Raw genomic sequence first — 13,570 nt, forward strand, 5'->3', positions numbered from 1 at the left:
CGTGGGGTCCCAATGTTCAGTCTGCAGTAACCAGAGATACTCATGGAGAGCCTGGCATGTGCCAGGCACTCGATCTATCTTCCTTCCTTTTTAAGAGGCCTGGGAGGTAGGACTCTCCTTGCTGGCAGTGTTCGCCTATAAAACCAAGCGAGAGTCACTGTCTTGATCTCAGAGGCGGTACAGGTAGCAAGGCCAGGTCAGTCATGCTTTTTGTACTTGTGTTTCTACTCAGAAATTCCTTCTTAATTCACTTGCTGATATATTTATTTCCTGCTGAGTTCAGAGCTTTTGTAGCTCTGAGACAGTTGCTAAATTCAAGAACTATATGAAAGATTTTGGCAAGAGGGGCCAAATCTTTCTGTGATCTGTCCAGTCTTGAGTTCTTCGGATCCACTGAGACACAAGGTACGGCCTACGTCCAGTACCCAATCTGTCCCTGCATCTACCTGCCATCCCTCCTTTCTTCCACTCAAGGAATTCTGAGAATTTGCTCTGGGACCTGGAGTAAGCCAGGAGATTTGCTGATTGTAAGCTGGAAAACTGGACTGGACATTTTTTTTTCCCCTGAAGATGCAGTCTTGCTGAAGCAGGGGATCGATTTCCAACAAAGACACACAGGCTTCCATTGAAGCCACTTCTGCGAGTCTGAAGTGAAACTTTGCAAATCCTCTGCCAGGGTCATTTCTATCCCTGGCTTGAGGAAGCCACAACCCTTTCAGATGAGGGGTGTGGCGTTGCCAGAGGAAGGGGCATATGGCACAGCAACTTGATAGGCGACAAGTTGTGCCCAGGAGGCTGGGAGCATGGTGCGGTGTTGCTGTCCCCTGACTTGTCCTTGCTCAGCCATGCGACTTGGGCCATTACCAACCCCCAACCTAAGCCACACTTCCCGTCTGTAAGTGGGAATGTGAATGGTCTTCAATATTCCTCTTACACTCACCAACAGTAATGGACGATAGCACCGGCTTTTGAGAAGAAAGCCTGGGCCTTGGACTCGGCCTCACCTCTCTGGGACCTTGGGTGATTTAGAGATAAGGTGTTTACAGAAAAGATCAGGCTCAATTGAGGTCAGTTAGGTAGGCCTTGATCTGGTGTGGCTAGTGTCCTCATCAAAAGGGGAGATGTAAGAGAAAGGGAGGATGTCTACCTGCAAAGTAAAAAGAGTGGACTGAGGCGGGGCAGTTCCTTCTCTTGAAAACCTCGGAGGGACCCAGATGGCGGCCTGATGACGGCCTGCTAGCCTCCAGGCCGATTTCCTTTTCTGCTGTTGATGTGCCTTGCACAGGTAGTAAGCTGTGATTGCAGCCATAACGATAAACACAAGTGAACCCGGTGTCCCAGTCTCCTGCCCCGTACTGTGGGGGCAGTAGCATCTACCTTCCTGGGTATGTTCTAGGACTCTAATGAGAAGGCATATGTAAGGCACTTAGCATGGCTTTTGGCATACAGCAAGCACTCAATAATAGCAGTGGCTATTAGTCCTGTTCTGTGACCTCTTGGCTCTGTCAGCCGAGCTTGCAGAAGGCAGGCGGCCGGGACAGGGCCAGAAAGCCCCAACTGAGACCTTTCCCAGGGAACTGGGTCACCTTAACACCCCCTCAGAAGCCTCTAAATGTAGAGAGGGCCAAGAATGTCCCATTAGCAGAGAGCCTAATGGTTTTTAGCTGGAGAGCGGTCTTGGGCCTAATTGACAGGACTGCTAAGCCGAGGTTCTTTATTTTTATATGCTGGCTATGCTCTGAGTATGTTGAGCTGCTTTGGGGATCAATATGTGCAGCCATCATGGGCCTTTATGGGCATTTTGCGAAGGAGGTGGTGTGCTTGCCAAAGAGGGACACTCCCGGATGATCCGAGCAGACTCATTATCCACCTTGAGCCTCAGTTTCCACATCTGCCAAGGGAAGGAGGTAGAGCAGCTGTGTGAATTCTATGTGCATACATGTGTCTTGGGGGAAGAATCTTCACTGTGCTGCTTTCCCGTTGGCAGTCCTGGGCACCGAACCTAGAGCTTTGCACATGCTAAACACAGGTGCTTGCCCACTGTGCCACACCCTCCAGTCCTTTTGTCAGGTTCTCCACAGAGTCTCTACCTCCCAAGGCATCCATCACCTGGACCACCCTTCAGGACTGCTGACTCCGGGCCGAGCTGGGGTTCTGAGACTTCTTTGATTCTGTGCTGTTTCTAAAAAGCAGATGCTATGGAGGTAGCCTCCCTGAGTTCCTGGGGTAGTAGAAACACTGACTGCTGAAGGCTCTGCCGGTCAGCAGGCCCCTGCTGTCTCGTACCCTTCTGTCTTAGCTTCAGGGCCTCCTTCCTGTTCTCCAGGCCCTAGGTGAGGCTCTCCAGCTTGCCACCTCCTGTCTCCTGTATGTTTCCAACAGTCTAATACAGTTGCTGTGCTGATCCTACCCCTATCACACTCAGAGTAAAACCCAAATCTCCTGCAATCCCACCTGATCCGGCTTCCACCTGCCTCTTCATCCACCACCATCGCTGCCACCCCCCAGCTCTAGATAATGAGCTGCAGCCTGCTGACCTCAGCACCTCTGCGGCTCCACGTCAGCATGTGCTAGGCTCGCCCTTGCTGAGGTCTTCGCCCTGACTAATGCCCTCCTGCCTCCTCCATCACCTGGCTTCTGTCTGCTCCCTTAGGAAGCCTTACCTGCCCCCACCTCACCCCTTCAACACTCAGCTCCATGCTCCAAATGACCCAGCAAATCCAGACCTAATATTCATCCCAGAGAAATAAAGACATATGTCCACCAAAATACTTATATACAATTATTCCAGACTTACAGTGGCCCATAGGAACGAAGCAACTGACTAACCACAAAAGCCAAAGCCATCTGCATTGCCCCAGACTGACTGGGCACAAAAGGAACAGAAGTGCCAAGAGGTCGCTGGGAGAACCTACCCTTAGTGGCTGCAGCGACCGAGCATAGGTGATTCGGAGCTGTCATGACTGGTTTACTGCAGGAATTCAGAGTTGAGGCAACATGTCTCCTGTCACCTTCAGGCTCCCCAGCAAGGCCCAGAAGCTTCTAACTGGACTCATCATAATTCATGCAGTGGTCCTTATTCTTGAAGTTTGTATTCGAGTTCCCAAGTAGATGCCTAAAGCCACAGATCACACCAGACCCTGAATACTGTAGCATTTTTCTGTGCATACACACAAAATCTCAAGCCCTTTCCACCTTTACTACGCCCCACTCTGTGCTGCGACCTTAACCATAAACGTTTGAGATGTGATAGCAAAACCAGCTTGAATTTCTTATCCCCCTCTTTTTTTGTTTTGTTTTGTTTTTCAAGACAGGGTTTCTCTGTAGCTTTGGAGCCTGTGCTGGAACTCACTCTATAGGTCAGGATAGCCTTAAACTCAAAGAGATCTGCCTGCCTCTGCCTCCTCCCGAGTGCTGGGATTAAAGGTGTGCGCCACCACCACCTGGCTCATAAATTCTTAGATGGCTTCTTAGATCTTAACCCACCTAGTCACAAGACTCTTCTCTCTTCTGCTTAGAATGCTTGCCTGCCTTTGCCCCTATGAGGAGTCCGTCGTGGCTCCACATTAGCATGTCCTGACCGCAGCATTGTTGCTCTTGAACTTGGGGGCATTTGCTCTGAGGTAGGAGGTAACTGAACACAGCACCGTCTTGCCACAGCAGTCTGTCTGGGAGTGAGGGTGACTCTGGAGGCCCTAATGGGTGGGCGGTACACACCCTGTAGATACACTGGACACATGGACGACTCAGAGACGGGGCTTGACTACTTAAGACTTCATCATGCTAATCAGAATGATGCATAATTAAAAAACTTATGAATTGCTTACTTCTGGAATTTTCTGTACAGTTAAGCAGCGATGACTCTCATCATACTTTCTGTGTGATCCCTCCCTCAGTCCCCAGGGGTCCACCACTGAGAGGACAGTGGTCGCTTTTGTCTGTTCCCACCCTTGGCCGTTGCTGTTCTCTAGTATGAGGTTGAGTACCTCACAGCTCAGTACTTAGGGCTACTGGGTATCCGTGTAGTGGGGAAGATGGAGAGAGGGGACGGTGGGGACTTGTCCCTGGAGCACATTTGCTGGCACAGTGCTGCTTGGCCTGAGACTCAGCTGGGAATGGCTGTGTGCAGGGTCCTGGTTCCCATGCTGCCCATATAGGTAGGATTCTTGCAAAATGCCAATTAAGATATTTGACCCAAATTTGGGTAAAAGCCCTTTTCCTGTTTCAAGTTGAGCTAATTATATACATTTATTCATAATTTATGAGGCCTAGTAAGTGGGAACAATTAGGAAAAGGCCAGGGGAAAGCCTGTTTCTCTTAAGTGTCCTGTTTGCCTTTCTCTCTCTCTCTCTCTCTCTCTCTCTCTCTCCTCTCTCCTTCCCTCCCTCCTTCTGTCTCTCCCTCCCTCTCTCCCCTCCCCATCTTTCTCTTTCCCTCTCCCCCTGAGGCTAGTCCCACCCATCCACCATAGAACACTGCTGCTTTTATTATGACCATTGTCTTTCTCTGAGGTCACTAGCCTGCCCTTACCTGACATTTATTGAGTACTTACTGGGCTGGACTGTAATACCACCTCAATTGCCTGTAAGCCTGGTGCTGTATCCATTTTATAGTGAGACAGTTGGGTTTCAGAGGGTCATGCGAATGACCTTCTCTATCAGGCTTATGGCTGATGAGTAGAAATTTAGACTCTGGATAGCCAGGTCTTAGTTGCCTTCCTCAAATCTTTGGCGTTCCACTGCAGTCCCGTCCCGGCTGCCTCGAGGGTTTCTGAACATCAGGACAGTCCCATAATTGGTGATGGGTGACTTTGGGTACCAGTGAGAAAATCAACAGCTTGTGACTCAGCAGAGGTGGGCTGGCCCGAGGGTCTGTGTTGAAAAAAAAAATCCTCCAGATGGGGCTAGAGAGATGGCTCAGCAGTTAAAAGCACTGGCTGCTCTTCTAGAGCACCTGGGTTTAATTCCCAGCACCCACGTGGCAGCTCACATTGTCTGTAACTCCTGTTCCGGGGGATCTGACACCCTCATACAGACATACCTGCGGGTGAAAACACTGATGTACTTAAAATAAATAATTTTTTTAAAAAGAAAAGGAAAGATCTCTAAGAAATGAGGATGAGCTGGCCATCGGTCAGGGTGGTGCTGCTGCCAGAGTCCCCTCAAACTTCCTCCCACCCTCACCTGGCTGCAGATGAGTGAGGGGCTCTGCAGACCTCTTCCCGTGAGCTTACATGGATGTTATCCTATAGGGGAAGCCTGCAGCATGGTTGCCATGTCCTCCCCTACGCATTGGGAGTGCCTGCTGCATGAGTCTCTTCTGCAGCTTAGGTTTTTCTCTGGCACATCTCCAAGACGATCCCTAGATCGGCCTCATTCTTTTCGATAGGACTGTGGTATTCTGTAATAGAGGCGTGTTACGGTTTTATTTCCAACTTCTAGGTGGTCTTCCACACTTCAGACATTATAAATAATCCCCCAACACACCTGTGGACTTAGGTGTCTCATGAAAGCTTGGGAATCACTCAGTGTCAGACACTGTTAGTTCCTTGTTCTGTTCTGTGATTATTAAAAAGGGGCATTAGCCATGAGGCATTGCGTTCCAGGTGAGGGGCACTTATATAAAATGGTAACTGTTTACTGGCGCTAATAAAGTTTTCAGCGAAGCAGTCCTTGTAAGAAGAAAGACAAGCTGTGCAGGCAGGGCTTTGAGGGATGTACAGAGGGAAAGGAAAGAGGGCAGCAGGGCTTTGTGCTGCAGGGCCCACCTTACCTTCCAGTGGGCTCAATGGTTTTAAAGAATGAGGCAGATCTTTACACTTATTGGTTATTTGGCAAATTTGGTTCTTGGTAGAGGGTCCGAATCAACAGCCCTTATGAATGAGCAGGTTCCTGGCTGGGTGTGGCCACAGTCAGCTCTGACCACCTCTTTCCCTCCTGTCTCCTCAGGGTGGGGAATCCGGGGAGGAACAGCTGTGCGCTGACCTGCCGGAGCTCGACCTCTCCCAGCTGGACACCAGTGACTTTGACTCAGCCGCTTGCTTTGGGGAGCTGCAGTGGTGCCCGGAGACCTCAGAGACAGAGCCCAGCCAGTACAGCCCTGATGACGCCGAGCTCTTCCAGGTGGGCCCCCCAATTCCTATGCTGTGCCCTAAACAACAGCCTCAGAAATACAAAGCCAACCTGCTTCCCGAGCCAGGACTTTGTGATCAGGCCTCTGGGATAGGGCTTGTGGTACTGAGCGGCTCTGCAGTGCTGTTCCTGCCTCACTTGGTTCTCCTAGCAGCTCTTACCAGAAAGAGCCCCCAGAGGTTCAACCAAACCAGCCATTCTGCAGAGTACTCTCAGTCCCAGTGGCTTGGGCACCCAGCCTCAGGCACATGATGGCTAGCGTTCCTTTTAAGAAGGCTTTTTCAAGAGACTAATAGCATGAGATGTCTGAGCTGTTCTGCAAAATAAAGCAAGTTCTACAGACATTTGCTTGTGTGTGTTGGTTGAGGCAGGGGATGCATTGCATGGATACAGATGAAATAAGACTGTGTTGAAGCTGAGGCAGGTGCCTAGGCTCAGTGTGCCTCTGTGGTGCTTAGGCAGCACTGTACTCTGCGCATGTGGGCTTGTAAGCCATTGTGCATCTCAGACAGTCCTGCAGAGGGAGCTTGTCCTTCCAGAGCAGCCTGTCGAGCCCCCTGTGTGTCAGGAGCTGAGGTCATCAGTAAGTAGACTCAAAGTCTGGAGGAGTAGACATCCCGAGATTAACAAACATATAAGCCAACAGTCGGGACTGCCAGGGCTCACGGCAGATGATGGCTGGAGGCTGGTGTCAGGAAAAGGCCTCTTATATTTAGCTGGGGAGGGGGGAATGGAAGAGCAGAAGCAGTGATCCTGGAACAGCCCCTGGGAGCTTGCGGTGCTGGGAAGGAAGTATAGGTAGTCGAGACCTCACCATGGAGTCCTATGCATAGTACGTGTTTTCCTTGAGAGGGTTCTAACGTATAAATTGTATATTGTTAATCACTCATTTTATAGGCGAGGAAAATAAAGCTCAGAGAACTAGAGTGATGGGTTCAAGGTCACACAGCAAGGGAGGATCAGGGCAACAGTTCTAATTTGAGCCCACAACCTGTACTGCTATATGGAATCCCTTTACCAATATTGTGAGAGCTGGGCCCTGTCTGGCTCCGTCCGGGATCTCTCTGTCTCTGTCTCTCTGTCTCTCTCTCTGCCTCTCTCTCTCTCTGTGTATGCATATGGAGGTCAGAGGACCACCTCTGTCATTCCTCAGGCATCATATATCTTGCTTTTTGTCTGTGTTTGTTTTAGAGACAGGGTCTCACCATGTATTGCCTAGAAATCACCTGTTTCCACTTTCCAATCTTGGAATAACAAGTACATACTGCCACCCTCCTTCCCTCCCTCCCTCCCTCCCTCCCTCCCTCTCTCCCTCCCTCCCTCCCTCTCTCCCTCCCTCCCTCCCTCCTTCTCTCCTTCCTTCCTTCCTTTGTTTTAAACATGAGCCTTAAACTCAGTCCTCTTGCTTACAAGGCAAATGCTTTACTGTCTCACCAGCCCTCTCCATTAAACAAACAAACTCTAAACTTAAACACAGTGCCAAAACAACGTTGCTCCCCTCTCTCTTAGGGGACAGATGTTTTTCAAAAAGGCTTTCAGATTGCAGAGAGCTCATGTAAGAGTGGGGTCAGCGTGCTGCTGGAGACCAAACCCGGGAGACTACACAGGCCTCACACCTACTGCTCCTAGCCAGAGCCTCGGCAGTCCTCGGGAGAAGTCATGTCATGGGTACGATGAGCTCAGAGCTGAATGAGCCTGTGGAGGCTCCCAGCTCAGTGAGCAGTCAGTCCTCACAGTCGGCTGAGCGCTTACACCAGGACCTCTCCCCTTCACGCCCTCTTCCCCCAGGCCATTATACACAGCTGCATCTGCTGCATGGGTGATGATGTGACTAGAGTCTGTCGCCATCACTGTCTGTGTGGCATCCCTCCACCCCTTCGTGAACTCTGGGGCTGTGTTCTCAGTTTGCATATTGTACCCCGGGACTTTACCCTGACTGTGTCTAGCATTGTGCCCAGCCCTAATAAATAGTCATCACATAAGTAAAGCCATGGGTCACCCCTCCTGATCACTTCTGCTCCTGGACATTCATCTTCTGTCTGTGCTCTCCCTGAAGACAATGGTTTGCTCATTTCTGAAATCTTGGCACATGGTAAGGGTCCAGTTAGTAGGTGTTATGACCTCTTCCAAAACCATGAACTGAGACCCAGGGTCCACTGGTTCTGATCCTCTTTCTGCCGTTAACTTAGACAGTTTCATCCTGCAAGGGGGGGGGGCAATGGAGTCAGTGCCCTGTTCTGACAATCTGATGGCACCGGTGCTACAGGAGCAAACTAAGAGAAAGGAGAGCAAGTTATAATAGTACTGAGGGTTGACAAGGTTTGGGGACATGGGCATTGCTTTCCATTTTCTGTATGTCCCAAAGTCTTGGGGCCCAGGTATGACAGGCACTTAGGGAATGTTCTTAGAATAAGCAGATGATTGGTTATTTCATGCTATGCGGCCTTGGCAAGCTAACTTTTACAGGGCCTCAGTTTCCCTATGTGAGGAATGAAGAGGGAACAGGGACTGTATCACTGTTTCTTGGTGTGATAAGGATAGAGGACGTCACCAGTCCTTAAAGATGCTGGGAATTTGTGGACCCTCTTAGAAGGAATTCTGGGCCGTGGGTGACTTCCTCAGTGTCTACAAACTCATGAAGGCTTCCTTGGACAGGCAAGGATCTCTGTGTGTTCTTTTGGCTCTCTGTGCTGCTCTGTCCCATTCCTTCAAGCCACTCCCATCCCCAAATGGAGCATTTTACTAAGGTTTCTGCAAGGCTCCTTCTCCTCCAGCCTGAGATGAGCTGGGGAAGGCTGGGGGCGGGGCAAGTCTATTAATATCCCTTTCTCAGCTGATTAACTCTCCATTAATTTTCACTCTGCTTCTAAGCCGAGCAGGGGGAACAAGCTAATGGGCCCAGGCAGGATGAGGTGGCCAGCTCCGATGATATCAAAAGGCGCCTACAGGGCAGCCAGGAGGCCTGGAAGGAGCCACAGCAGTGTGGGGAAGGTGGCCCTTCTCCTAACCCCACCCAGCCATTCCAGAGCTAGGCAGCTCAGGGAGAGGGGTCGAGGAAAAGGTCTTTTGTTAGTCTTTGTGGCTTACATCCAGCCTCGTCATGGTCTCTGCCATTTTGTGCTCCTCTCCACCCCATGCCTGTGCTCGGTAAGTTAGGGTTTTTGCATCCGTGGCCCTGCCCTGGCTTGCAATGTGACTTTCGCAGGCCTTTGTTCTGGGGCTTCAGCCCACCTGTGGAAAGAATGGCAGGCAGGCTTCCCAAGGAGCCCTAGCTGTAACCGGTTGAAGTTGTTGCCTAGAGCCCGCCTGTGTCACCAGGGCTCTGGCATGAAGTCATCCATGCAGCAGATGAGCTAGAACACGCATACCGCTTGTCTGACGCCCCGGCCACTGGAAAGCCCTTACGTTCCTGTTATGTGCGATAATTTATGGCACCCTGGGAATTCTCATTCCACCCAGTACTGATGACGTCATTCCGAGTGACTTCTCAAGAACCCAAGAAACTGAAGTCAGCCAGTCTCCCTGTTGCTCCCCATTGGTTTCCTTTGCTCAGCAATTTTGCTGCTTCTCAGACCCCAGACTTGGAACTAGGAGAGGCCCTGGGGTTATGTCTCCCCTTGTGTAGGTTCAGGGCCACCCTGGTGGCAGAGTTCCGTGTGGTCATCCCCCAAATATCACTGGGTCCAAGTCCCAGGTTCTTAATTCCCCATCGAGCTAGCAAGTGTTCTGGAAATAGAGCACTGGGAAGTCTTGCCTGAGGATTGGGGGAGTCTTTCGGGTGGGGGTCAGTCACTTGAATCCCCTTAGCTTCAGAATCCACAGAGCCCTGGTTCAGATCCACTAACAACTTCTTTTGACTTTTATTTTTTTTTTATTTTTAGCTCTGTTCTAAAAATTACAAACACATTTATTCTCCTCTCCCCGAGTCCCCGTTTGAGTTACTCAGCTGCTGCCCTGACTGTAAGGTTATAGCCTAAACAGATTTCAGTGCAGCCGAAAGGCCATCACGAGATGTGTATTTCAGACGAACTTCCTGAAGAAAAGATAAACAGCTAGGCCCGGGATGGGAAAGCGTGCCTCAGAAGGGAGCATGTGACAGCATGTGCTCCTGCCAGCACAAACCCAGGGAATCAGGGTTTCTGAGTGCTTGGCCTAATCTAGAAGCAGTGTGGTCTGTGGCCCCAGCCTCAATCAGTGGTCGGAGAGGGCAGGGAAGGCGGGGTTCAGGTCCATCTGTGCACCAGTTTTCTCTGCAAAATGGAGATTAGAATCATGCTCCCCTCAAAAAGGTGTTGTGTGAGCTCCTAGATGCTACCGACAGAGCTTTCCAGTTCCTCTCAAGCCTAGGCCATTACCCTAGATCTCCCCTAAGCCTGAGCCTTGTTTTCTCAGCCTTTTGCTTTAAGTGTCTCAGAGAAAGTTCCTGTCCACTCTAGGCAGCCTGCAATCTTCTTGGTTTTTTTTTTGTTGTTGTTTTTTTTGTTATTGTTGTTGCTGCTGCTTGTTTGTTTGTTAGTTTGTTTAGCTATCCCAGCATCCCCTGGCTTCCTCCAGCCCCTTTCCAGCTCTGAAAGGTACTCCCTTGTTCTCCTGTCCAGCTCCACTCATCAGCAAAAGCCAGACTCTAGGAGGGCAGGAGTGTGGTGTTCTGGGTGTGCTGGATGCAGTGCAGCATGTGATGGGAAGGGAAGGAAGAGCGTGAGGTGGGGGCTGACTCCCGTCGCTGTCACTGGAATGGTGGCTGCTGTGGAATATTTGTTACAGATGCGTTACAGTCATTTATGCTGTGGAATGTTTGTTTAATGATTCAAGGTTGGGTTGCATTCTTTTTGTCTGGTTTTGTTTTTTTCAAGACAGGGTTTCTCTGTGTCACAGCCCTAGCTGTCCTGGAACTCGCTCTGTAGACCAGGCTGGCCTCAAATTCACAGAGACCGCCTGCCTTTGCCTCCCAGAGTGCTGTGGTGGCGCACGCCATTAATCCCAGCAGAGGCAGAGGCAGGCGGATCTCTGTGAGTTCAAGACCAGCCTGGTCTACAAGAGCTAGTTCCAGGACAGGCTCCAAAACCATAGAGAAACCCTGTCTCGAAAAACCAAAACCAAAAAAAAAAAAAAAAAAAAAAGGGCATGCACCATGCACCATCACGGCTCAGATGTGTTGCATTCTTTAATCCTGCATTTGTTTATCTCTGAAGATATGTTGCTTTGCCTGTCTGAAACACCTGATTGGTCTAATAAAGACCTGAATGGCCAATAACTAGGCAGGAAAGATAAATAGATGGAACTACCAGACAGAGAGAATAAATAGAGGAACAAAAGGGAGGAGCTAGAAAAGCAGAAGGAGAGGAGCCAACCACTGCGCCACACTTCCTGCTACAGAGTAAAAAAGAAAAAAGGGAATAGAGAATAGAGAAAAGTATAAGCCTGGAGGCAAAAGGTAGATAGAATAATTTAAGTTTTAAAAAAAGCTGGCTAGAAAAAAAGCCAAGCTTAGGCTGTGCAGTGGTGGCACGCGCCTTTAATCCCAGCACTCGGGAGACAGAGGCAGGCAAAGCTCTGTGAGTTTGAGGCCAGCCTGGTCTACAAGAGCGAGTTCCAGGACAGGCACCAAAGCTACACAGAGAAAACCTATCTCTAAAAACAAAAACAAAAACAAAAATAAGCCAAGCTAAAGCCAGGCATGCATAAGAAAACCAACAATAGGTGGTGGTAGAGTTAGCAGGTATAGCATAGCAAGGTAAGTGCTTGTTTTGTGTCAGGCACTGCATCTAAGCACCTTACCTGTGACCACCCCCGCACCAGCTCCCCCTCGCCCCCCACTCCTCAATAAGAACTCCTCGGAGTGAGTCCTGTCTGGTATCTATGTGGCAGGTGAGGGCTAACTTACCCAAGAACCCACAGTTGGTAAGTGTGGTCTCTGTGAGTCGGCAGCTTCAGAGCCCAGCACCTGGGCCTCTTGGAGAGCAAGCCCCAGGACTCCATCAAAAGCCCAAGCAGGCTTCCAGTGCTGTAGTTGTGACATCCACAGTTGAGCTCTGCCCAGTCGGGGCCTCGAGGGTTAAGGGGCTGAGACCCTGCTGCCAATGATGGAGAGGACCCGAGTCTCTGACAGAAGAGGCAGGTATTTTCAGGTAGGCTGCCTTCTGCCCAGGTCACAGCTCAAGGAGCAGCAGAGCCAGGACACTGAGACTCCAGGCAAGGCCCTTTCCATAGCCTGCTTATCAAAGTCTGTGGTTCTCGGAGCTGACAACCATCTCTAAGGGGTGGGGTGGGGTGGCAAGAAGGCAGTGGTGGTTTATCGGGGTACACAGAATAGCTGAGTCTCCCACAGCAGCTGAGTCTCCCATAGCAGCTGAGTCTCCCATAGCAGCTAACCTCCCCCCCCCCCCCCCCCGTTGTCTCTTCCATCCAGATTGATAGTGAGAATGAAGCTCTCTTGGCTGCGCTCACCAAGACCCTGGATGACATCCCTGAAGACGATGTGGGGCTGGCTGCCTTCCCGGGGCTGGATGAAGGAGACACACCATCCTGTGACCCAGCTTCACCTGCCCCCTTATCTGCGCCCCCCAGCCCCGCCCTGGAGAGGCTTCTGTCCCCAGAGTCTGAAGTGGATGAGCTTTCTATGGTGAGGACTGTGGCCTCAGGCTGCTGTCAGGTTGTCGCACGGTGAGGGTTGTGCTGTCAGTTCCAGCTCAGTCAGGGTCCCTGAGCGCCAGCACATGGCTTCTGCGGAGAGCCTGGAGTGCGAGGTCTCGCCGGGCCTTCACCCTTCCTGCCTGGACAGTGGCGTTAGGCTTGGTTCTATTTCTGTTTTAAACCTTAAAATTACACGCAAACATTTTCACGGTGATAGCACACAGAGGAGAAAAACCCAAGCAGGAAACAGAAACGTGGACAGTTAAAAGCAAAACCTTCCTAGCCCTCTCACAATTGCCTTCCCCAGAGGTAACCATGGTTACTGATCTGTTACATGACTTTCCTCTTCACCTTTTCTTTCTTTCTTTCTTTTTTTTTTTTTTCGAACTACAAGACCAGCAGAGCCTACGTTATAAACTGCTCTGCACCTTTCTCCCTCGGAGCAGTGTGTCCTGGAAAGTCTTCAGATGAGGGTGTGGGGCTTTGCTTCCTCCTGGGTGGCTGTGTGGTACTTCCAGGTAAGGATGTGCCATCATGTAACCGTTCCCCTGCTGACTGATGGACATCCGTTGTCGACCGCTCCATTGCCACGCACAGTACTGAAGTCATTGGTTGCCCCGTGTGAGTCCGTGAATTCTAGAAATGCAAATTCTGGCTCATTATGCTTTGAAGAGATTGTGCCAGTTTTCACACCAACAAGTGTAAATTCAATGTATGTGGAGATGTGGGAGTGGAGACCGTCGCTGACTGGTCTTGCAAGGGTCTGGACCTCCCAACTTACTGAGGACACTTACCTTGGACTCTGG

The 13,570-nt window shown here is 50.4% G+C and overlaps 1 protein-coding gene across 1 annotated transcript in view; it reads left to right on the forward strand.

Annotated features, from left to right (window-relative positions):
- The window catches only part of Ppargc1b (PPARG coactivator 1 beta), a 103,836-nt gene that overhangs the window by 68,063 nt on the left and 22,203 nt on the right, over window positions 1-13,570 (forward strand). Inside the window, exons 2-3 of the mRNA XM_057788830.1 lie at window positions 5,949-6,122; window positions 12,541-12,753. Coding sequence (XP_057644813.1) covers window positions 5,949-6,122; window positions 12,541-12,753 — 387 coding nt within the window. The remainder of the gene's footprint in view (window positions 1-5,948; window positions 6,123-12,540; window positions 12,754-13,570) is intronic.

Source organism: Chionomys nivalis, chromosome 14, assembly GCF_950005125.1.
Source record: "Chionomys nivalis chromosome 14, mChiNiv1.1, whole genome shotgun sequence".
In the NCBI taxonomy this organism is placed as follows: Eukaryota; Metazoa; Chordata; class Mammalia; order Rodentia; family Cricetidae; genus Chionomys; species Chionomys nivalis.